This window comes from Erpetoichthys calabaricus, chromosome 3 (genome assembly GCF_900747795.2).
Source record: "Erpetoichthys calabaricus chromosome 3, fErpCal1.3, whole genome shotgun sequence".
In the NCBI taxonomy this organism is placed as follows: domain Eukaryota; kingdom Metazoa; phylum Chordata; class Cladistia; order Polypteriformes; family Polypteridae; genus Erpetoichthys; species Erpetoichthys calabaricus.
In genome coordinates, this window is record NC_041396.2 from 84862113 (window position 1) to 84888251 (window position 26139).

The window sequence follows — 26139 nt, forward strand, 5'->3', positions numbered from 1 at the left end:
CCTCCTCATTTGCTAACATGTAATAGAACTTTCCCAGACATTTGTGTAATAACAGAGTTAATTAGCCGGTTAGGAAATAGTCTCTGTGCTAGAAGCGTGGGCTGTTGGAGTAGCTTACAAATAGAACAAAAGAAAAACATTTTCTGACTGCTTTATAAACAAATGAAAGTATGACCATTCAGTGGAACCTCGAGTCACGACCGTAATTTATTCCAAAACTCTGGTCGCAACCCGATTTGGTCGTGACCCGAAGTAATTTCCTCCATAGGATTGTATGTAAATATATATTTTTTTTTAAAGATTTTTAAGCACTGCGGTGGGTTGGCACTCTGCCCGGGATTGGTTCCTGCCTTGTGCCCTGTGTTGGCTGAGATTGGCTCCAGCAGACCCCCGTGACCCTGTGTTCGGATTCAGCGGGTTGGAAAATGGATGGATGGAATATCAATTTTTCTCTTTTCTCTGTATAAACTGTATTTGCTTTGAATTTTACTAAAACCTTTAAAGCGAAGATACTTGGACTGTGAAATTATTGAAATATACATTACATTATTGCCTGAATCATTTAATAAAACAAACTGAAGAAGCAGAATTTTGGAATCCTTGGACAAATGCAGTGTCACAGGAAAGAGTCAAAGACATCATGAAGGTTTGGGGCAGCCACCCGTATATTGTTCCAAGGCTGCAAAATTGAGTTAAATTGAACAGAGATGTTCAAAGATCCAAGTCCAAAACAGAACTGTATGATTGAGTTAAGATGGCAGCTTTATATGCCGAGCAAAGGAAGTGACATCATCAATGGTGGACGGAACCGGAAGTGATGTCATCGGTGGTGCCAGAACCCTGCAGCATTTCCCGTGGATGGTCTGCAAGAGATGGAGATAGAGAGAGACAATCAGCGCAACATGCCACCTGCTGGTCTGACGTGGAACTACAATCATTAGAAAAGACATCTTCCCTTGGGGATTAATACATTGTACTAAATACCAAACTAGAAGGGTGGCGCACTTTAAGCACTGATTGAAAGGGATGTTGGCAGAGGTAGGTATGAGTCACATGGGGAGCCACACAGGGTGTCCACACCAAAATTTTCATAATGAGGATTACAGCCAAAGCCGGTCAAATCCATTAGGAGATCTGTTTATAAAAGTTAAGGTGTGTGCATTCTGTAAATTCCGCAGGATGTACAGAGGGGGCACTGCCCACCCCCAACCCCAAGCACCTTGGGCTCCAAATGGGCTTCACCCAGCAGTGTCTGATGTCTCACATGTCCAGCTTCCTGGACCAAATTCCAAGCTCTCCTCACATCTCCAAAGACATGGAAGTTAGGGATTGGCTATGAGGATGAGTGGGCCCTGCGATGGACTGGTGTCCTGCCCAGGGTGAACTCCTCCTTTACAGACAATTTTACCAGGACAAGCCACAGCCTGTTGTGATTCTGCATTGATCTAAGTGTATTTCAGAGTATATCTTCATCCTATAGGAGCTATGTTCTGGAAATTTAATATTTCTTTTTACTGTCATGCTGATGAAACACAGGTTAATATTTGTGTGTGTAACTCTGCAATTAATTGGCTGCACAATTGTCTTTTTGAACTAAGATCTTGGATGGCAGACAACTTTTTTAATCTCAATCAAAATAAAAAAGAAGTGCTGAGAGCTGCTCCTTCAGCCAAAGCTCAAATTGGTCTTGAATATCTCGGCTCTTTCTCTGTCCTTTGCAAACCTCAAAGTCCGTAATCTTGGCGTCATTTTTGACAGTAACCTCTCTTTTGAGAAACAGATTAACTCTGCAGTCATGAGTTACTTTTTCCAGCTTTGTCTTTTAGCTAGAGTCAAACTTTTTTTTTTATCTCCTAGGGATCTCGAGAAAGCTATTCATGCTTTAATTTTTTCTCGGCTTGATTACTGCAACTCATATTCTGGGATCAGAAATTCTGATACGCAGGTTGCAGTTGGTTCAGAATGCTGCTGCTTGTTTTTTTGTTGGAGCAAGAAAGTTTGATTCTAGTTCTCCAATTTTAGCTTCTTTACACTGGCTGCCTGTTAGTTTCAGAATTGATTTTAAAATTTTGTTGCTAGTTTTTAAATCATTACATGTATATGCTCCTGCCTATTTATCTGAATTGTGTGTTTTACACCAGCCATCCAGAGACCTCTGATCTACCAGTCAGTTGTCTCTAATGGTTCCTGGCACTAAGTGTAAAACTAAGGGGGACAAGGCTTTTGCAGCTGCTGCACCTCATCTGTGGAACTCTTTACCTCATTACATTAAGGAGTTGCCTTCAATTGAACTGTTTAAAATGAGATAGAATTCGCATTTCTGTTCTCTACTTTTCCATGACCTTCACTGATACAGATGGTTTCCCTACTCTTAGTCATCTTCTTTCGTTTTCTTTAACTTACTGCTAGCTGTATTTTGTTTTATTGTACTTTATTTCAATTTATTTTATTTATGTTCATTTTATGTTTTAATGTAAAGCACTTTGGCTACAGCAATACTGATGTCATTCGGAGGTAAAGAATTTAGGGGTAACTGTTGACTGTGACCTTAATTTTAAATCGCATATTAATCAGATCACTAGGACAGCATTTTTTCACTTAAGAAATATAGCAAAAGTTAGACCTCTTATATCATTGAAAGATGCTGAGAAATTACTTCACACTTTTGTTTTCAGTCGACTAGATTACTGTAATGCACTCCTCTCAGGACTACCCAAAAAAGACATAAATCGATTGCAACGAGTGCAGAATGCAGCTGCTAGAGTCCTAACTAGGAAAAGAAAATCCAAGCACATCTCTCCAGTTTTGATGTCACTACACTGGTTACCTGTGTCATTCAGAATTGACTTTAAAATTCTGCTTATGGTTTACAAAGCCTTAAATAATCTCGCTCAATCTTATATATCGGAATGTCTGACACCCTATATTCCAAATCGTAACCTTAGATCTTCAAATGAGTGTCTGCTTAGAATTCCAAGAGCTAAACTTAAAAGAAGTGGTGAGGCGGCCCTCTGCTGTTAGGCACCTAAAATCTGGAATAGCTTGCCAATAGGAATTCGCCAGGCTAATACGGTGGAGCACTTTAAAAAAACTGCTGAAAACACATTATTTTAAAATGGCTTTCTCATAACTTCATTTTAATTTAATCCTGATGCTCTGCATATTCAATTAATTATCATTACTATTCATGGTGGCTCCAAAATCCATACTAACCCTTACTCTCTCTTCTGCTCTTTTTCCGGTTTTCTGTGGTGGCGATCTCCGCCACCACCACCTAATCAAAGCACCGTGATGTCCCTACATTGATGGATTAAAGGCCAGAAGTCCATGTGACCGTCATCATCAAGTCCTTCCATGAGAACCCTGAATACAATGAGGACTGATCATTTATGTTAGGTAGAATGCCCAGAGGGGGCTGGGTGGTCTCATGGCCTGGAACCCCTGCAGATTTTATTTTTTCTCCAGCCGTTTGGAGTTTTTCTTTTTTGTTTTTTCTGTCCTCCCTGGCCATTGGACCTTACTTTTATTCTATGTTAATTAGTGTTCCTTAATTTTAATTCTTATGTGTTTTGTCTTTTTTCTCTTTCTTCATCATGTAAAGCACTTTGAGCTACATTATTTGTATGTAAATGTGCTACATAAATAAATGTTGTTGTTTTAAATGTGTGCTATAAATAAATTGACATTGACAATTACACTGGACAGTTCTTTTCCAAATGTTTTCCTTCCTGAAAAATTTTTGCCCATTGCAAATTGAACCTAAATATTTTAGATTGACTGTATCACATAAGAATTTGGAGAAGCAGAATTTTAACGTGTATTGAATTTAGTGTGTTTTGCTGCTGATTTTTGTTTGTACTCAGCATCTGATGATTCTTGTTTCAGTGTCCAAACAGTAGTTGGCCAACATCGATAGATTCCACATGCCCAGACACCACTTTTGCATCATTAAAATGTTCTGATGAACCCTTTCACATATTCATGTACCAAGATTATCAGGAAAGAAGTCCAAGAGTGAAGGCAGAAAATGAATCTTTAACACTTCGAGGTTTAGTATGCTTGAATCATGTTGTCAATCAGATGGCGGCAGCCCGGTGCTTTGCAGTTGCCAATAACATCCTTAAATGCCTTCCACGTGATTTCCTCCAGCCTCACTAGAAGAACTCGGATCCACTTGTCGTTGATGACGTGTTTGATTTGTAGACCAAAAAAATGCCTTCATTAATCTTGGCATCAGCTATTTATGGAAATATCGGTCTTAAATATCAAAATCGTTCACTTTCCTTGCTCATTTCTTTCAGAAAATTTTCCATCAACCCAAGCACTATATGAAGAGGTCAGGTCAGGTAGCATGCACTGGTACAGCGTTTGCTGCACCTACCACACGACAAAACAGTTCAGGATCTTGGTTGGAAACCTCCCCAAGCAGACATGCAGTCCAGTCCCTGCCTCCAGAAATGCTCTGCTGCAGCTAGATGTTACGTGAGTGTCCCCTTGGCCTGGTCCAGCCACTCAGGTAAGGATTCTGCAAGCCGGATCATTCCCGGGGAATCATGCCACATGGCTATAGTGCCGTAACTGACGCTCCCTCACAATGTAGGTAATGTGCCTCACAATGTAGGCAAATGCTCATTCGACACAAAGTCAAATTAGTGGTACCCAAGGATTCTCTGAAGAGACACAGTACTGAAGGAGTCCAGTCTTCATCTCAGGTCACTGGATAGCATCCATGTCTCGCAACCATATAGCAAGACAGGGAGCACCAGACTTGGATCTTCGTCCTATTCAAAAAAATATTGAGAGTGCCACACACCCCTTTCCAGCAACCTCATGACCCCTCCTACCCTGCTGCCTCAATCCATCTACTGATTAAATAGGAAGAGTCACCAAAGTCATGGATGTTGCTGCCGAGGTAGGTAAACCTCTCGAGGAGGCAAAAAATAACTTTGTTGGGTTAACAAGTGGTTTACGTATCACACTTTTCTGCCCTAGAATATAATGCTTACAGAGTGGTCAGTTCTTTTAATGTAATGAGACTCTTCAGCATGGCTGTTTTATTCTCAAACGAAACAGCAGTACTTGGGATATCCGAGCAGCTTGATTAGTAGCAGTGCCACTACTTTTAGGTCACCACAGATGATCCCGTTGTAGTTGGACTGTATATGTATACTTACAATATGAGAGGAAATCACAAAAATAGGCAATTTCAATAAAATAGCAAGTGACAGGAAAGCTTAAAGGTGATTTAAGTGATCAGCATGCCAAAATCTGTAAGATATACCCAAAACTGCTTAGGAAGTAAAATCTTTACTGTCTCATGTTACAGTATTTATTAATTCACTCATTTTCCAGATCTGCTTATTCCAATACACTCATCTGTGTTCTAAACCTTCATTATAAAATACATTGGCAACACAACCAAAAGAAATATGTATCAGCAGCAAACTATAGACTTGCTTTCTAAGGAAACAAGGAGATCAATGTTTCATGCCAATTTCTGAGAGATTTATGTGCTTAATAGATTCTTCTCTGTTTCTGTGTGGAACAAAATACTGAAGACAACATGGTGGCATACTGGCTAGTGCTACTATACAGTTCCAGAGTTTAAAACATAATCCTGGCCACTGCCTCTTTGAAGTGTGCACACATTTTCCTCCCCGATCTCAAAGATATGCATCTCACATTAATTAACTGTTCCACTCTTACCCTGAATAACTGAATGGGCGCTGCAATGGCCAAGTGGCCCATTTGGTTGGTCAGTAATGGCTCTGTCCCTTCATGATTAAGCCAGTGATGAAACAATTATATATTAACAGAATTCTTCATTCCTGTTATTCATTATTTTTCTTCTCAAATCATATGACATTCAGGATAAAAAAAACCCCTCAACACTACACTGTATGCCCCAAGGAGAAGGGTGGTGGGAAAACCATTACAATATGCCAAAGGCACACACATTGTTTTAATGTGAAGTGAGGCATTGTGTAGGCGTATTGCTGCTGTTATAAAGGAGCCACGTTGGCTGAAAGCCCTCAGTATGTCAGAGCAAGGATGTGCATCATTGTTGATAATGGCTCTCACTTTTGTTTTAATCCTCTCCTTTTCTATGACCTCCAGGAGGTCCAGAGTGTGTCCCATAACTGAGCCTGTCCTTTTAATTAGCCTGATTCAGTTGGACTCTCTTGAAGTGATGTTACCAGCCCAGCACACCACAGCATAGAGAAATCGCACTGGTCATCACAGAGATGTTGAACAGGGTCTCCTAAGGAGAAAAAAAAGAGTCTGCTCTGGTCTCTCTTATATAATTACTCTGTGTTACAAGATTGGTCCATTCTGTCTTTGATGTGGACCCCCAAGTACTTGTAAGAGTGCACCACATCTATATCCACTCCATGAATAGTGACTGGACGTAGGGGCTCTTTGGTGCAGCAAAAGTCATAAACCAGATCCTTGGTTTTGCTGATTTTCTCTGTACCAAGAAACAAAATTCTCCACCTGACTAATACACTCTGTCTCATCACTATTATCAATACACCCTATAAGTGCAGTGTAATCTGGGAATTTCTGCAATTGACATAACTTGCTGTTATATTTATAGTTTTGACACACACACTGCAGAGTGTCCTGGTGGTCTACCACAAGAGGACCCATATAGTCCAGGACCAGTCTCTCAAAGGTCTTCATGATGTGAGATGTAAGTGCCACAGGTCTGTAGTCATTAGGTAAACAGGCACCTGCCTTCTTTAGAACTGGAACAATACAAGATGTTTTCCACAGTAGTGGCACTTTCTGAAGCCTTAGGGACAGACTGAACAGGTGACAGAGGACACTACAAAGGTGGTCAGCACAGGCCTTAAGAACCTAAGGACTGAGTCCACCTGGTCCCACAGCTTTTCCTTTGTGTAGCTTCCTCAGCTGTCTCCTTAGAGTTCCGTTATGGACAGTCCACAGTCATGGTCAGAGGTGGACTTGTCATTGGCCATTCCAGTTGACATGGGAGTTGTTGGTGTAGAAGGGATGGTGTGGGGAGACTGGTCTTTGGAAGAAGGAGACAGTGGGAGGACAATCTATAAAAAACTGGTTGAGGGCATTAAATTTGTCCATATCCTCTTCTAGCACCCTAGCCCTGCATTGCTTGAATCCAGTAATCATACCCAGTCCATTCCAGACATCCTTTATGTTATTCTGAGTGAGTTTGTTTTCTATTTTGGTTTTGTAAGCTTCGTTTCCTTCACTCAGCTTTTTCTTTAGCATACGCTGTATGTCCTCCAGAGCCTCTCTGTCACCGGACCTAAATGCCCTCTTTTTCTCAGTCAGGAGATCTTTTAGCTACTTTGCAGTCAATGGGCTCATTGTTTGGAAAGTAGTGACCACGCTGAAACATGTACCCTGGTCCAAGGGGCTGAAAAACAGTAGTGCCAACCACAATATCACAGTGTAAAACTCCAGATAATCCAGGATGTTAGCAACACAAAGAAGATCAACCACACTAACATAAATAAGTCAGTATCATTTACACAGGTGCTCTAAACATTTTGCAACCTAAGATAGTCCATATTTAGGACAAACTACATGACCTGATTACACTACATGAAAGTTTCTAAAATGCCATTGTGGCAAAGGGCTTGGTTCCAACATCTAATTAAATAAACAGACATGTGGGAACACACCTAAGACAAAATGACATTCAGCCAGCCGTAAAACAAATACAGACGCACTTGTTAAACAGACGATGACAAGGAAAGGCCACACATTACCTCTTTTTAACCCCTGGTATGTTACTGAGACTTGAAAATTAACAAAATAAATGGGGAATGAGGGGATAGTGGAAGTCAGTTCTTCAGCTACCGTAGGAGAGGTGATTGCCATTTAATTGGTACAATCCGGCGCCCCACTGCTCTCCCTTTAAAACATTCCTATACCTTATCTCTATCTAACTTTCATTGTCATGCACTATTTGATATGAAGGGTTGGCCTTCCTCTTTCATTACAAACATAAGCAGGGCGTTGTCCAATTATTCCTTTACACAAGGACATTTAAAGTTACTGCCTTGAACAATAGTGGTTTTGGCAGGCTTGTTGGAAAGAAAGTCAAGGGGCTTGAACGGGCTCCTGTCAAAAACACAGGTAACCCTATTCCAGGGTTTCATACTGAGCACAGTGCTAAAATTCCGAAATTGTGCAATGCATGAAAAATACAGCCATGAATTGAATATACACAAAACAAAGGTCACCTACTGATTAGGAGTAGATTGATCTTGTTGCAAAATATTAGCAAGTTCCAGGAAAAAAGGAAAAAAAATGAGTACTGTATTGCACCCATCTGTTGCAAGAGATGCAGGCCATTCTTAGGAGTCACTGTGGACTAACAGGCTTCTTTTACATGAGAAAAGTAGATTGGGAAAGTCACCTAAGAAAAATAAACTTGTTTAACATTAGCTCAAATGTCTAGGAATGGAAAAAACTTTCATCACCTAATGAGTATTTAATTTGTTTGTGTTTCCTGTTCATCTTCTCAAACTACAATAATTTCTGAAGAGCTCATGGGAGAGAAGACACAGGCTTTTCAACTACACTACCACCATGAGGGCTTCTATCAAGTCTTAAAAGTGACCATTCATATTCTAAAGATTACACGGCAACAGAAGCATTCAATGTAATATTTTTAAATACCTTACAGTGGGGGAAATAATTATTTGATCCCCTGCTGAATTTGTAAGTTTGCTCACTTACAAAGAAATGAACAGTCTCTAATTTTTATGGTGGGAATGAAAACACATTCAAAAGGGAAGACAAGACTTCTTTCTTCTTCCCTATAATGTTGCTTCTAATCCATGTGCCAAAAAGAAAAACACACAAAAAGAATCAGTGTTGCGTACTTAATTCTTTGTAGGACTGCATGGTGGCACAGAGGTTAGCATCACATATCTAGCATTGTGGGTTGAATTCGGGATCAACAGCCTGTGTGGACTTAGCACATTCAACGTTTGTCCTGTGCCTGTGTATTTTTTTCTAACCGATTCAACCATTCACAAATAGAGGGTATGTGTATTTGACATACTTTACCCTATATAGATGTAGCAATTGTTAGTGAGCCCTGTCCCACCTTGTTTAGGCTCTGGGTATGCATGGCCCTAAAGTAAATTACATGAGTTTGAGAATTATTATATAAATTGTTATAATTTCTTTGTGAATAATGACAATAGACAGCCATTTATAAATGCTTTTTGTTTTATTTTCCCAAAAAATACTCTGATGTTTGTCCCTCAAAACTCCTTATTGCTAGCATTGCAAAGCTCTTTCTTAAAACTCTTGGCTATTTCACTGACTTGCATTGAACTATATAATTGAATTGCTGCATAATTCACGAAAAATTAAATATAGAGTGTCAAGGACCATCTTCAGCATGTATCATTACATTTGTTTTTGTGTTTTATTAGATGGTGTTTAATTAATGTGTTGTTTTTGGAATGAAATAAAAATCTAACTGCAACTATCAACGTCTTTCATTTCCAATTGTTCAACATAAACTTTAATAGCACAGATTGACACATACCCTCACTTATAAGCCAGGAACATTCATACTCACTTTAGATTACTCTGGTGACATGTTTGAAACACTCAATGATGCTATAAGACTCCAAAAATGCTTGATTTCAGCACCCAGAAACACGTAAAATGCAAATATAAAAAAATACAGTCATGCGTCTAATTGTTCCAATGCTACTTATTTATATATATATATAAAAAAAACAAAACATTTTTTCCCTTTAATTGAAGAAGAAATCTCCAGCTATGCACTTGATTTATGTATAGCAAGAATATACTTAAAAGTGTTCTACAGGTAACCTAACCAAACCAAACAGTTCAAAGTCAACAGATCACTGACACATAGAACAAAGTACTAGGCATCACATTTTGAGGTTTTCTTCTTCTCTCTAGAAAATCCCACTCTGCTATAATTTGTGGTGAATTACATCAACTTAAAAGAAATCTGTGCACAAAAATAAAATACATTTACTGTAAGACATGTTCAGGGCCTTCTATCCAGGTGTTTATTTTCTCAATTTTCTGTGCTAATTAACAAAGCAATAAGTAGAAACCATCCATTAGAAAATAAAGGTAATGTAGATTTACGATAACACATTGCATATCTGTTTTCAGAAAACAAAATCCTGTCAGAAAATGAAAAACGGCACCTGAATTTGGCAAGCACCTAGCCTGTCAAAATTCTGATCCTTCATTACACAAACTTTCAGTCTGTCACTTGAGGTGAGCTCTGTTCCTGCTGTGTCTGAGAAGATGGGAAGCATTGCTCCTCTTCATTTTAAATGTTCTATTCACTTTGTCAACATTTGTTCTATCTAGGTTTCTAAACAATTATTATAATACAGAGTTTTAAGGGGGATGGTCTCAATGGCTTTAGTCACAAGGCAAGAACCAGTCCATCACAGGATACACACAACTCCCAAGCTCAGAAATCCTAGCCTAAGTTAGAGTGATCAAACTACCTTATCTCCATATCTGAAGAAGAAAAGTGGAGTACCAGTAGAAAACGTTAATAAGCATGGGCAAAACATGAAATTAAGCTTGACCCTATCAGCTGACACTTAACTGACTGGAAACCCTACAGTGGTTTTGTTTGAGCCAGGTTGGGAGTACTCTGTGATGGACAGATGCCTAGCTTAGCCTAGGTTTGGTTTGGTTTCTGCCTTTCAATGATGCTTCTAGACCAGGTTCCTTACTCATGAAACCATACATTATATTAAGTTGGTTGAGAAACTAGTTAAAGTAAAGAAAAAAGGATGATGCTCTATTTCTGAAAATCTACACGTTCATTTTCTCTTGTCATAAAAATCAAGGCAGAAAAAAATTCCTAAACATGACAGCATTCAATCGGAGACCAACGTCTACTCTCACTCTAATTAGGCCTTATATAGGTGATACAATTTGAAAGATAAATAAAGGTAAAGTGGAAAGGTACAGAATTACTAAATTCTGGAATGACCTACTAAAGTTACCATTATTTTGCAGGAGACGAAAATAGACTGCCCTGTGAAGTTCACAGCACAAGCTGCTATCTGCAAGACATTACAACAGCAAATGCTTTAATAGGACAGACAGTGAAGGTAACAGACAATCTTCTCAGACTAAGCTGTTCTAATGGAAAACAGTTTTGAAGACCAAAAAAAAAAAAAAAATCACCCTTTGAATATAAGCAGCATCACAGAAAAGGACAGCTGCTAAAGCACACGTTACAATGGCACAGGTAGCAGCCACTGTACAGTAAAGAACAAACAGGTAAGCACCATTCAAAGTGCCCCCCCCCCCAAGAAAGGCTAACTGATTTTAGCATAGTAGTTTCCCAAGCCAAAAGAGAGAAACACATCTTTTGGGCACCAAGGTAAACCAATATTGATATTTTCCTTCACTAGATACGCTTTTCTTTCTTCAGTAGACAATTTGCAAAGAAATCATTTTTTTAATAAACAAATACAAATTAAATATAGCAAAAAAGAAAAAAAATACAAGACTACGTCATTCTTATTTTCAGTGTTAATTTAATCATACAAATGTTCATTTATACATAAAGGAAGAAAAAACTTTCATTCATTGTTTTTTTTTTTTAATATTTTTTTTTAAATGTGCTATCACAGAATTCTACCCAGTCTTTTACAATTCATCCAACATGCCAGTCTACCAGCGTGCACTCACCCCAAAACAAAGAAAACAGGCAATAAACCAAACTCACACTCTTACAAAAAATAATAATAATTAAAACAAAATAAAAGGAGGACAGTGTACTACGCTTTTGGGAATGAAGAGGGCTGTGTAAAGTTCAGATATACAAGACCAAACTGGGTCTACATCAAGTTATTATTGCCAGTGCGACTAGTGAGTGACAAGGGCCAGGGAAAGAAAAGACCCTGTGTAACAGTTTAATACATCATAATACAGTGGTGTGAAAAACTATTTGCCCCCCTTCCTGATTTCTTATTCTTTTGCATGTTTGTCACACAAAATGTTTCTGATCATCAAACACATTTAACCATTAGTCAAATATAACACAAGTAAACACAAAATGCAGTTTGTAAATGGTGGTTTTTATTATTTAGGGAGAAAAAAAAATCCAAACCTACATGGCCCTGTGTGAAAAAGTAATTTCCCCCCTGAACCTAACAACTGGTTGGGCCACCCTTAGCAGCAATAACTGCAATCAAGCGTTTGCGATAACTTGCAATGAGTCTTTTACAGTGCTCTGGAGGAATTTTGGCCCACTCATCTTTGCAAAATTGTTGTAATTCAGCTTTATTTGAGGGTTTTCTAGCATGAACCGCCTTTTTAAGGTCATGCCATAGCATCTCAATTGGATTCAGGTCAGGACTTTGACTAGGCCACTCCAAAGTCTTCATTTTGTTTTTCTTCAGCCATTCAGAGGTGGATTTGCTGGTGTGTTTTGGGTCATTGTCCTGTTGCAGCACCCAAGATCGCTTCAGCTTGAGTTGACGAACAGATGGCCGGACATTCTCCTTCAGGAATTTTTTGGTAGACAGTAGAATTCATGGTTCTATCTATCACAGCAAGCCTTCCAGGTCCTGAAGCAGCAAAACAACCCCAGACCATCACACTACCACCACCATATTTTACTGTTGGTATGATGTTCTTTTTCTGAAATGCTGTGTTCCTTTTACGCCAGATGTAACGGGACATTTGCCTTCCAAAAAGTTCAACTTTTGTCTCATCAGTCCACAAGGTATTTTCCCAAAAGTCTTGGCAATCATTGAGATGTTTCTTAGCAAAATTGAGACGAGCCCTAATGTTCTTTTTGCTTAACAGGAGTTTGCGTCTTGGAAATCTGCCATGCAGGCCGTTTTTTGCCCAGTCTATTTCTTATGGTGGAGTCGTGAACACTGACCTTAATTGAGGCAAGTGAGGCCTGCAGTTCTTTAGACGTTGTCCTGGGGTCTTTTGTGACCTCTCGGATGAGTCGTCTCTGCGCTCTTGGGGTAATTTTGGTCGGCCGGCCACTCCTGGGAAGGTTCACCACTGTTCCATGTTTTTGCCATTTGTGGATAATGGCTCTCACTGTGGTTCGCTGGAGTCCCAAAGCTTTAGAAATGGCTTTATAACCTTTACCAGACTGATAGATCTCAATTACTTCTGTTCTCATTTGTTCCTGAATTTCTTTGGATCTTGGCATGATGTCTAGCTTTTGAGGTGCTTTTGGTCTACTTCTCTGTGTCAGGCAGCTCCTATTTAAGTGATTTCTTGATTAAAACAGGTGTGGCAGTAATCAGGCCTGGGGTGGCTACAGAAATTGAACTCAGGTGTGATACACCACAGTTAGGTTATTTTTTAACAAGGGGGCAATTACTTTTTCACACAGGGCCATGTAGGTTTGGATTTTTTTTCTCCCTAAATAATAAAAACCATTATTTAAAAACTGCATTTTGTGTTTACTTGTGTTATATTTGACTAATGGTTAAATGTGTTTGATGATCAGAAACATTTTGTGTGACAAACATGCAAAAGAATAAGAAATCAGGAAGGGGGCAAATAGTTTTTCACACCACTGTATTGTGCCACATGTGTGAAGCGTCAATGTTCTCTAGCTCTTGGCCACCTCAGAATAACAAACCATATTAAATTATGACTTGCTCCTACATGCTAGAGAAAAGAGCATCTCATGAACATCTGTAAAGAAGGTGAAAAGACAACTTAGGCTAAGGCATTTTTAGTACTGATAACATATGAATGTCCCAAAGGCTACATAGTCAGTGTCAGTTTTTATTTGATACAGCCACCTTAACACATGGCTACTATGAGGCAGAAACAAAATAAACTTTATTTAAAAAAGAAAAAAAAAAAACCTCTCACCCCACTCCCCCAAATGGCAGTGACAGTGTTCCCAGATAATACAGATGGACTAAAGTTAAGAATGCTTCACTTCATTGATGGAAAAAGAAAGCAAAGAGACTGGCAGTGATGGAAAATTAGTTAAATTATTTCAAAGCTTAAAGAAACTAGGAAAATATATACAAAAAAGCCTTCCTAAAACAAATCGGGAAGAAATATCCTGAACTTTCCTGTGCTGTGAGAAAACAACTGATGTATCAAGAGAAAGATTGTCAGCAAAAATGCAGTGCAGGTGAACAGCAATTCACAGCTTCACAAATCCTTTAGTGAGATAATCAGTGCATGTCTGTACCAAAAACCTAAAGATTCTAAGCTTACTAACAAGGCACATTCAATATTCTATTAAAAATTAGAATAGCTTCCCAAATGATACAAGTCAGGAAGTGGCTTGCATCTTGGCTCTGGCTTTTAAATGGAATGACACAACAGCCTGAATGAGCTGTAGCAAATCAAGTTATCATTGCCAAAGAATGAAATGGACCTCTTGACTTGCCCCTCTGGTAGCAGAGGCAAACAGATTATCTGGTAAAATGAGGCACAAAGAAATTTCAAGCATATCTTCCGAAGAGGGTGACAGTGAATAAAAGCAATAACAAAAAAAAAGTTATTAGGACAGATATGGTGCAAACCTGTGAGTTATTTTGGGACACCGTGACACTGGTCATCTTTTTTTTTTTTTTTTTTATACTTAAATGCAGTGCCAAATTTCCCAAAACATGCACTGAATGAGGCATTAAAGTTGTCTTCCAAAACTGTGAAAGGACTATGTATTTGACCCAACACAGAAGCAGAATCAAAATATTATCACATACACTCACATAAAATGGGAATACACACTTTTGTAGTAGATCTGTTGGTCTATGCAATTTCTCTATGCTTTTAAGCATATCTTTGAGGGACTGTCAGTGATCTTCATAATTCACTGCATATCAGGATGACATAACGATGAATTGCCCCTTCATGATTAGTGTCTTGGAGCTCAGTATTAACCCTTATTGAAAATTAACACTAAACGGCTGTACTGTAATGAACAATATGCATTATTTCTGCCCAACTGCATCCTCTTAATACTACATCTCAGAAGGCATCAAAAATACAACGCAGCACTGATCATGCGATGCAAAGTCCACGCATGATTAATGAGCAGCTTGATAATTGTGGAAAGGATACTTTATTGGAAAAATAAAATATCTGTAATTTAACAATTTTGGCTTTAAAATTACAGGGAGGGATATAAAGGATGTGGCTAAAAACATATACACTGTCCAAGAAACAAGTATATAGAAAATACAAAACAAGACAGCAACATCTACTCAAAATCTACAGTCTCTCATTAGGCAAAATAATTTTGTAAATGGCTTTTCTTTGTTTAGCATTCACTCTGTTTCACTCACTCATTCAATCTCAACTGTGACAGGAACATTTCATAAAAAAAGGACCCCAAAACAAACAATACACACAACAGCTTTGTGAATTCAGTTTCTTCTTTTAAACAAATCATAGCACTCCTTTAATTTAGCATTCACACATGCATACATGGGATTTGCTGTAGTTACCAGAATCAAAATGGGGAATGAAAAAGAGAGAAAGGGAGAAAAAAAACAACAAATTGCCATTTTTAGAATTTTTTCTTTGTTGTTTTTCTTCTTCTTCCTCTATTTCTTATCACTGCTGATTGCCACAGGAAGTGGAAAGAGAAGGAAGGGGCAGGTCTTCCAAGCATCAGTTTCAACTATAACAAGCCCCCCCTTAGATAGTCCAGTTCCACCTCACTTGGCAGGCTTTGTCTTCATGTCTGCCCTCCCCCCTCAGTTTTATTTGTTTATTTATTTTTTAGAGAATTACCCGTGTTTTAAGACTGTCCAAAAGGATAGGGGCCATGAATACCCTAAAACAAAAGAAGAAAGAAAATCACTCATTAGTTCACATGCTTAAAGTACCAAGAAAATATAAACCACAGTTAAAACAAAACTTTTATCTATACTTCCAGACAAGTATGTTTTTCATTCACTTCCCACTTTCTCAACAGAGAAGGAAAACAGCAGACTGAAAGCATGTCTTTAAGCAATTCCTCTCCCTCAATTCAGATTCAAAGGCATCAACATGGACAACTTTAAGGACTTTACGCAAATACAACAGACTATACTTTCAAAGATTATACTAAAATGTTCCAATATGATGATCTAACTGAATGAAAATGTAGTAGACCGTACATTCATTAAATCATGGTGATATTTTGACTTAACAAATGCTACCTTATTATCAGTAATTAAAAATTACTTGATCAAAATTGTACCATATTATTTTATAAATTTTATTTAGCGTCTCATCCTTATGACTTTGAATTTCTGAAATACAACTTCACATTTCAGATTTTTTTGCGCAACAAGATGTTACACCACTACATACATATGGTACATATTGAACATGGACTGTCAACACAGAAATCATGCTATTTATTTATATAATACAATTTATGACCGCATGTTCAGCACTAGTTACTTGGAAGTGCATTTGTATGTTCAATGAGGTTTTGCACATGCCTGGGCTCCAGGACAGGTAAAAAGAGTACTGTTGAATTGTTTGTTTTTTGGAATAGTAAATATACGAACAAATAAGATAATAAATAATATTTAACACACCATGCTTTTTCCATATAAAGGTGTGATTTCCTGTAAAATTTAACACAAGTTAAAATATTTTTTTCTTTTATTCAAATTCAAAATCTTCAAAGTGTATATAAGTATGTTTATATTAATGGTTTCAAGTGATGTTAAAAAAAGGCTAAGGTAAAATTCATATTATATTTCAATCATTTGTCTGCAAAAAGAATAAATAGCATTTTGAGTGTTGACACACAAAGTGCTTCATAATTTGGCATTGGTGAATAGTGCTGACTTGACTTCTCTCTCTGTTATAGTGCTATAGGTCCTTACACACAGATGTTTGATGTCTGTTACGGCACAAGTTTTATTTGTGTCAGAGCTCTCATTCCAGCTACAGTGTGTTAAGGTTGAAGCAAATAATGGTACTATAGCAGACACACATCAGTACATCACATGAACACTTTCTTTAAATGTAAAAATCAAATACTTGACATCATTTTGTTTCAAAATTTTGGTGCTACAGATCATATCTGGAAGTGGCAGTAGACATGAGGCCAGTAAGTGGGGTGAGGTGATCAACTCAGTCAGCAGTTTGGTATGGATGGCAATTTCATGCAATTTTTTTTTTTTTTTTTAAACATTACGAAAATAATACATTATAGGTCTTGGACAGATGATCAAATATTCTCCTTAAGAATATTCTTGTAAAGTGCAAAATTCAAGGTTCCTTTAATAATGACCAAGTCACCTACATTCTCAGGCAACCTACAACATCACACTGCCACTCCCATTTTGTATTGTTGATACTGTATGATGTTCTTATTTGCAAATGCTGTTATTAGCTTTACATCAGACATAGTGAGACTGGTGTCGTCCATGGTTCTACTTTGACTAGTCTGTCCATACAATATTCTTTAGAGATCACCTGGGGGTTTCTTTGCAAATGTGTGAAAAGAATGGGTGTTACTCTTAGCAGAAGAATCTGCCTTGCTACTCTTCCATGAATCTCATTTTTGTTCAAACTTTTTTTTCTTGTACCCGAGGCTAAAGAGGACTGCACTACTTTACATACACTTCTGGGATGCATTGTGACTTTTTAAATGAATCTCTTTCCCCTTCAGGTAATTCTGGCAGGCCAGCTAGACTTTCCTGGGAAGATTCATTACTATTCCAAATATTCTCCATTAGAGGTAATGAATGTCACTGTGACACTGAGTCCCAAAGCCTTAGAAATGGCTTTGCCACCTATTGGGTGCTAAGTTTCCACAACTTTTCCTCATCTCTTCTGGAATTTCCTTAGATTAAGGCATAATATTGCTCATCGTAAGCATCAATACTGCATATGTTGAGATTCATCAATTTACTGTGGTTATCTGCTTGAGTGAATACCTAAGGGGCAATCACGCCTTATCATAGGTAATATAAGTGTTAAAGAACTTTATTATTTAAATAAAGTAGCAACTTCAAAATGGTGTTACATGTTTACTCTTGTTCCCTTTATCTAATCTTACATTTTCTCTAAAGATCTGAAGTAATGAATTGTGACAAAAATAAATATACAAAAATAGATATCCGGAAGAGAAGAAAAAACTTTTTCACAGCATTGTACTACAAGATACTTCAAGACACATACCTAGTAAAAATGAGTATACACTAGTATAAAAAACTAGCCAACCCGCGGCGTACCATACGCCGCATAATCAGGCCGCTTTTTTAATGATTTTTAAGCACAGGGAAAAAATTAACATTTGAAAAATCCGGAGGAGAGGGGAAGGACGCCCATTATGCCCCATCCATCATGCTAGTCTGCTGATTTCTCGTTCAGTAACCTGTGAGTAGTGATGGGCGGAGTGAAGCCTCACGAAGCATCAACACGTTTGAAGCAATTGTGTCGGAAATCGTATCGAAGCTTCGAAGCATTTGACACTCACCTCTCTCGTGACACCTCCTGGCCATTTTCATTAACGTTACAGAAACTTATGATACACTTCAATGACGTCTGTTAAAAGTCGTACTGCTTTTATTTTTTCGTAGCTACAGACTGACAACGAAGAGAAGGGTTCGTCAGCAGCTTGTAGTGTGTGATGTCTAAAAAATATAAATATAACTAACGCCGACAGACAGAATGCACTATACGATAGCAAGAGTTAAACAAAATAAGACACCTCACCTCATGCATTCCCGGCTCTTTCAATTAGTATTTACTTTTGCACTGTATCATTATAATCGCTCCTGTTATTAGTATTATAATTAACCCTGATCTTTTCTTGAGATCACATTTAATAGCCTTAAATGTTTTCTTTGGTCTGTCTTAATTAAAACGGAGTAGACAGAAAATAAAGGTTTATCCCTGTACTTTGCCATGATATAGGTAAGCACATTTGAGAAAGAAAATGTGAAATCCTTAAATCACAGATGTTATTATTCGATCAAGTATTAAAATCTGCAGTGCTTCGAAAGCTCGACACAGTGTCGAAACCTGAGTATCGAGCGGCCCATCACTACCTGTGAGTCACATAGACTTTTCATTGTTGTTTGCGATTCTGGTCGCTTTTCGCGTACTGAGTTGTTCCGGAGTCATAGTTGAGAAACAGTTTTTTAATGTCTTTTAAGCACAGGGGAAAAAATGAACATGTGGCCTGGTGCATTCTTTAACTGCCTTGTGGCCCTGTAGTAGTACGGCTGCTTTACAGTAAGGAGACAGTGGAAGATTGTGGGTTCACTTCCCGGTTCCTCCCTGTGTGGATAGCAAATTATCCGCGACAAACAAACTGTTTTACACGCTGCAAACCAATCCGCGCCGCTTTTTCAATGTTTTTTAAGCAGAGGGAAAAAAATTAACATTTGCAAAATCTGTAACGCTGCTTTCAGTAAGTACAATGCACACGCGTTTAATTTGTCAGCCACTTTTTGCCAGCCGTCTTTTCTGGTTTGGGCCGCTTTTGCAGTGTTACCTCTTGTGTATATTGTATCTTGAAATCATTCGAGTTGCTAATTAATTAACTAACACCCACCCACTCAGCTTGTGTGAAAAAAATGCACCTGTTCTTTCATCATTTTGTTGCAGCCTATCAAAGACTTGCTGATCATGTTTTGTAGACTTAATATATATTGGCTTTTCACTCAGCGCGAGGGCGCGCATTCATCTCGGATTATTACATCCTGCTAGATTAATCTGCTACACGGCTGCGTTTGAAAAACCAACTTATCCCGGATGAGTTTCACCGGCATTAATGATTAGGAATCTGGTTGGAACAAAACCCTGCAGCCACAGGGGTTCACCAGGACCGAGTTTGGCAAACACTGCTGAACAGAGACGAAACCGACTCAGGTGAGGAGTGGGGGCGGGCAAAGTAGTTGCAGCTATTTATTACTCAGTGTTGTTTGCTTGGGTGTCTGATCTGCGTTGACTGACATGGCTGTTTTTTGCGTATCCCATGGTTGTCTTCCGGCAGTGTGAATGCCTCGAGAGACAGGACGTCCTTGTGTGGTGAGTTGTTGCAGTTAGTGACCACGTCGCCGACATTATCCCAATGTTGGCAAACAAAGCCAACAGCCATGTTGCGAAGTTTGAGAGCAACAGTCTCGTCAATGACATTTTTACATCCAGCTAGTCTGCTAGACTAATGTGCTACACGTTTGCGTTTGAAAAACCGACTTATCCCGGATGAGTTTCACCGGCATTAATGATTAGGAATCTGGTTGGAACAAAACCCTGCAGCCATAGGGGTTCACCAGGACTGAGTTTGGGAAACACTGCTGAACACAGACAAAACTGACTCAGGTGAGGAGTTGGGGCGGGCAAAGTGGTTGTAGCTATTGATTATTCAGTGTTGTTTGTCTGGGTGTCTGATCTGCTCAACAGGATAATAAATAAAAGGAAAACAATGTGAAGGTAATGTCACAGGTGATCCTGTGGTATAGCGGGTCCACAGCTCCCCTTCAAAAGCCCATTTTTAAATAAATAATCATCGCACTCACAGTGTAGCGAGGGGCGTGGAAGTGTGGCCGAAACGGTTTCCGGGTAGACTCGTGCTGCGGGCATTTCTCCCCTGTGTAGCGTGTGAGCGAGTGAGGAGAGAGAGAGAAAGCCGGTACGTTAGAGTGAGTGAGAGCAGGCTCGAAGGCAATGTGTTCCTGTGGTATAGCGGGTCCATAGCTCCCCTTCAAAAGGCCATTTTTAATCAGGCGACTGACAGTAGTGGAGTCAGGCACAGAGAAGGTCAGCTGCAGAGAGAGCGTCTTGACTGTTGCAGGGCCTGAAGCAGGTGAGATGCTAATGAAAAAGAGGCACAGGGCTTATTGGTTTTTAAAGACTGCTTCCTTCATTGTGTTTTAACTTCAGTTTTAAAGGATTGCGCGGCTCTCTCTTGTGCTGCCTGTGTGTGCCTCTGTATCTCTCTGGCGTTGCCTGTGTGTGTGTGCCTCTGTCTCTCTGGCGCTGCCTCTGTGTGAACCAAGGTTCCACTGAGGTTGACTAATGAAAAGTCAACGTGGCTCAGAGCTGCAAGTGGACTGTGGCACAGACAAACAGAAATGACGGCATGTTTTCCGAGGCGTCGCGTCCGAGTTGGTGGGCGTGGCTCTATGATTTTTTCGTCGTATCCAATGGTCTAAGAGTTGGTGGGCGTGGCTCCTTCCTGCGTGCGCCATTGGCGTCTTACTTGTCGGCGGTTTAGTGAATCCACGCCCCTTCCGGTGTGCTTTCCATGGGTGGCTACTTGTCTCCCGGCTTAGTGAATTTTATATATATATATATATATATATATATATATATATATATATATATATATATATATATATATATATATATATATATATATATATATATATATATATAGATAATCAGGCATACATTGAACAACACAAGATAGAACAAGTAAAAGCAAGATGATTTAAGTAACTGAGCTGCAGAATGATCAATAGCTTTGACAATTCTTTATATTTAGTGATTTCAATCCTGTCCAAATTTGTTTTTGCCATGAAACCAAAGGTTCTGGGAAAAGTAATGCCCCCCACCTAGACCCCACAAACCTTAATTGGGCTAAGTGGGTTTAAGAATGTTATCTTCCACAATAGAGCCAGGAATTGCCAGTGCTGCTACATCACAGTATGTCATTTACTAAGTATCTCAAAATTGGGGAACATTTTTTCTCACGATTTCAAGAGATTTCATTGAGTGATTATGGAAATTAAATGGTACCAGCTATATTTCAGGTTAACAATACTCATTGTGTGATTAGAAACAATTCACTTCATCCACCAGCATTTTAGCTGCTGAAATAGGTACTAGAAACATGCACAAAGTATCAAAATGGCACTTGCTGAAGCACTAAAACATTTATGCATGTATACATACTCAAACCCATGGTCATGCTTTGAATTGGATCCAAGTCAGGTGATTGACTGGGCCATTCAAGCAGCTTTACTTTCTTTCTCTGAAACCAACTGAGAGTTTCCTTGGCTGTGTGTTTGGGATCATTGTCTTGCTGAAATGTCCACCCTTGTTTCTACCAGTATCCTGGTAGATGGCAGCAGATTCTTATCAAGAATGTCCCAGTACATTTCTCCATTCATCCTTCCATGATGTTCCCACCTCCAAACTTCACTGTTGGTATGGTATTTTTCAGGTGATGTGCAGTGCCATTTCTCCTCCAAACATGGTGTGTACAATGACATCCAAACAGTTCAATTTTGGTCTCGTCTGACCAGACTATATTCTCCCAGTATTTCATTGGCTTGCCCAAATGTTGTGCAGCAAACTTTAAACGAGCTTCAACATGCTTCATCTTCAGCAGTGCAAACTTGCGTGGTAAGCGTGGATACAGGACATGACAGTTGAGTGCATTACTTATTGTTTTCTTTGAAACAACCTGTACCTGCTAATTCCAAGTCTTTCTGAAGCTCTCCACGAGTGGTTCTTGGCTCTTGGACAACTCTTCTGATTATTATTTTGACTCCTCTGTCAAAAATCAAGTGAGGAGCACCTGGTCGTGGCCGGTTTATGGTGAAATGACGTTCTTTCCACTTCCGGATTATGGCCCCAATGGTGCTCGCTGGAACATTCAGAAGTTTAGAAATACTTCTGTAACCAATGACATCAGTATATTTTGCAACAATAAGGTTGTGAAGGTGTTGAGAGGGCTTTTTGCTTTTACCCATCATGAGATGCTTCTTGTGTGACACCTTGGTAATGAGAAAGCTTTTTATAGGCTAAACCAGCTGATATTAATTTGCACTGATAGGAGGAAGGATTGCTTTCTAAATACTGACACGGTTTCAGCTGGTTTCTTGGCTTTCCATGCCTTTTTGCACCATCTTTTCATCATGTGTTCAATACTTTTTCCCTGTGTTGTTCTATTTTATTACACATAATTTATTAACTTATTTATTTTGATTTCTTTGTATGTGTGGACTACTTGGGTTGTTACCGACATCTGGTGAAAATTTCATGTCAATAGCCCTGTTAGAAATATATTTACTGAGAAAGAGTTGACACATTCAATACTTATTTTCCCCACTGTACATTTAAGAATGTAAAATACAAAATAGCAAACAAACAAAATACAGTATACTACAAAAGGATCTACCCTGATGAGCTTATTTTACAATTTATTTAAGTTGTACTGTAAGTGACTGATATATGCAGTTTGTTAATGGTATTTAAATGAAAACAAGAAATATGTTTTGCAACAACGAGTACATAAAACTACAGCAAATAAAGAAGTAAAATCTGTAGGATATATATCCATTCTTTACAAAAGAAACAGTCACTCACAAGTACAGGGTAGGTACCATTCTAATATAGATGCCATATTATCAGGGTATTCTTATTCTAAAGCAATTGTGGTATCACTTACTAACCAGAAAAATGCTTTTTGACTGCAGGATTAAACCTGGAAATAAATACAGTTTTAGGCTTTGAAGTTATCCTAATATTTGGCTAAAATGTGCCATACATTAGCAAGTACAACATGCATAAAAGCAGTAAAAGCATGTCAAATTTTAAATATACATGAAATGATAATATTCAAAACAATCGACCATTCCTAAATAAAAAAATCTTTACTTTTTATTAAAATAATTTAAAATAGCAGAAAAAAATGTCATATGTAGGACATAAACATTAGTAAAAGAAATTGAATGTGCTATACTAAAAACCTCAAGCATTAACCTAACTTTTGCTGTATTTAAGCAAACATTCCAAAAGATAAATGACTAATTTCATGGTATATAGAAAATTGTCCTATATACACAGAAATAAAGAATAAATGATAAAACAGATTACCAACATGACATACCAGGAGTGTATCATGAAAGGAAATTTACAATTTGCCTAAACGTTTATAACGTGTTTCATAAATCTACTGACTACTTAAGTTATTTCTGAAAACGTATTCTCAAAAACACACACAGTGACAACCCATTAATTCACTATCATTTACTGTTTAGCTTGTTCACAAACTACCTCAGAAAAATTACAAAACAATGAACATCCTAAGAAGCTTATAGCTAGTGCAATCGATCTACTGAAAAGATACTATGAGTATCTGTATCAAACTAAACAATCAAATCCTGTAGGAGTGTAATATTTAGAAAACTGGAATCCTTCGCCTTCACTAGTTAATTGCTCACTCACACGGTGCAAAGTTAGTGCTGGATTCTAAAAAGAAATTGTTTAAAATGCTATTTAATGACAGAAAATAATTAGCTTATTTGGACATGTCTGTATGTCTTTGATATTTCTCAAATGAATGGCATATATACTAGAAACCAAAATTTTCTGTTTTCTTTTTAAGACACATATAATTAAGTTTAAGGGTAAACAGAATGGTATAAGGTTTAAAAAATGTTTACTTTATAGGCCTAAAACTGGAACTTCACATGTAGGAGGCCAACCAACTGACAGGTACCGTTTGGCATTGTTTCTGTACAATCGTACATACAGAATGGAGTAAAACATTTAAAAAAAGAAGAAGCTGCAGGCTTAAATCATGACATGGTTAGACATCTATCTGTATCACAGTTCAATGTTATTTTAAATATTTCAAGAGATCTACTGAAGTGTTCAACAGAAACATAAGAAAGATAAATATTGACTTTATTCATTTGTTTACTTGCAAGCTACATGTAAAGTATAGTAGAGCTGTGCTTGTAAATTACAGATTTCTCTGTAAGATTCCTGATAATTCTACAGGGACTGACCACAAAGAGCATCTCTGGACACTCGCACAGTTCAATTTTACAGCTATTTACTTTCACAGGATGAACATAACGTTATCAAGCCCAGTGGAAGATGGTCTAAATATAAGTAGCTATACTGTACAGAACTGAGTGAAGTGCCTCACTAAGTGTGCAATTGTTTAATCAATTGAAACTGAAAACAAAGAAAAACATTAATTTCAAGACCTGTCTCAAAAAGAGACAAACAGAAAACACCTTCTCTGCTTTAGAGGTCAAAAGTTTTAGAACACCCTCATTTCAAGTTCATGTCCAGCGAATAACCTGAAATGGTACAACAGTAAATGGTGAAATGAGAATGGTTAAAAAATGATAATTTTTACAGATATACAAAAAGGACTTTTTCAGGGAACATTTAATCAGTTAACAACTTACAGCTTCTGTGCATCAATGGAAGTTAATTAAGCCTTGAATGTTGATGCAAATAATTCCTACAGGTCTCCTAAATTACGTGGATTACTTAAAACCTTGTCTGTATAAAAGCAGTGTTTTGTGACACCCATTGATGCATTTTGGACAACACTGCACAGCAAGAAAAAGTATACTGCTATCATAACAGTGTGATTAAGGCAATTAACAAAGGAAGACAGACAGATTACTATAACCAATTAAAAGTTTAGCTCTTTCCTGTAGAGAAATTGCAAATAACACCTACATGTCAATGAGTATAGTTTCCTAAATCAGCAAAAGGAACTTTGGATCTGGGGGAAACGAACAGGAGTGGAATTGCCAGACCAAAAGCTACATCCATCCATCCATTTTCCAACCTGCTGAGTCCAAACACAGGGTCACTGGGGTCCGCTGGAGCCAATCCCAGCCAACACAGGGCACAAGGCAGGAACCAATCCCGGGCAGGGTGCCAACCCACCGCAGCCAAATCAGGTTTCTAAGATTCAACAGTTTAGCTAGGTGCCTCACAAGACAACTGATTTAAGCACAGCCTAACAGTGGTCCAAATGAGCAAGTCTCACTTGCAAATGTGAAGACTTCAAACTGTGTGTTTGACAGGTCAAGTGGTAGTAAGAAAGTCTTTGAAAAAACAGTCAAGGTTTTAGAACACACACATTTTTCCAGCTATTAAAATTTACAGTTTAATGTCTCAATGTACTCTAAAAATGAAGTACAGAAAATTAGACTGGTTTACTCAGACCACCGTTAAGCTGTACTTGAAGCTGTTGTCCTGTGATATGAAGTAATATGAAAATGTGTTTTCAAAAAAAAATTTTTTTGCATCAAAACTGCAATTATCAATGTTCATAGCATAATTACATTATAAAAATGAAAATATATAACCACAGAACTAAAGCTATTAACCCGCATGGCAAGGTATCGTGTTTTAGCATCTGATAAATGAAAACAAAACATTCCTAAACTT

General features: G+C 38.1%; 1 protein-coding gene across 1 annotated transcript in view; it reads right to left on the bottom strand.

Annotated features, from left to right (window-relative positions):
- Positions 1-13432: 13432 nt before the first annotated feature.
- ilrun (inflammation and lipid regulator with UBA-like and NBR1-like domains) overlaps positions 13433-26139 on the bottom strand; it is a 98954-nt gene continuing 86247 nt past the window's right edge. The window contains exon 5 of the mRNA XM_028797010.2: positions 13433-15805. Within this exon, the coding sequence (XP_028652843.1) occupies positions 15770-15805 (36 nt within the window). The 3' untranslated portion in view covers positions 13433-15769. The remainder of the gene's footprint in view (positions 15806-26139) is intronic.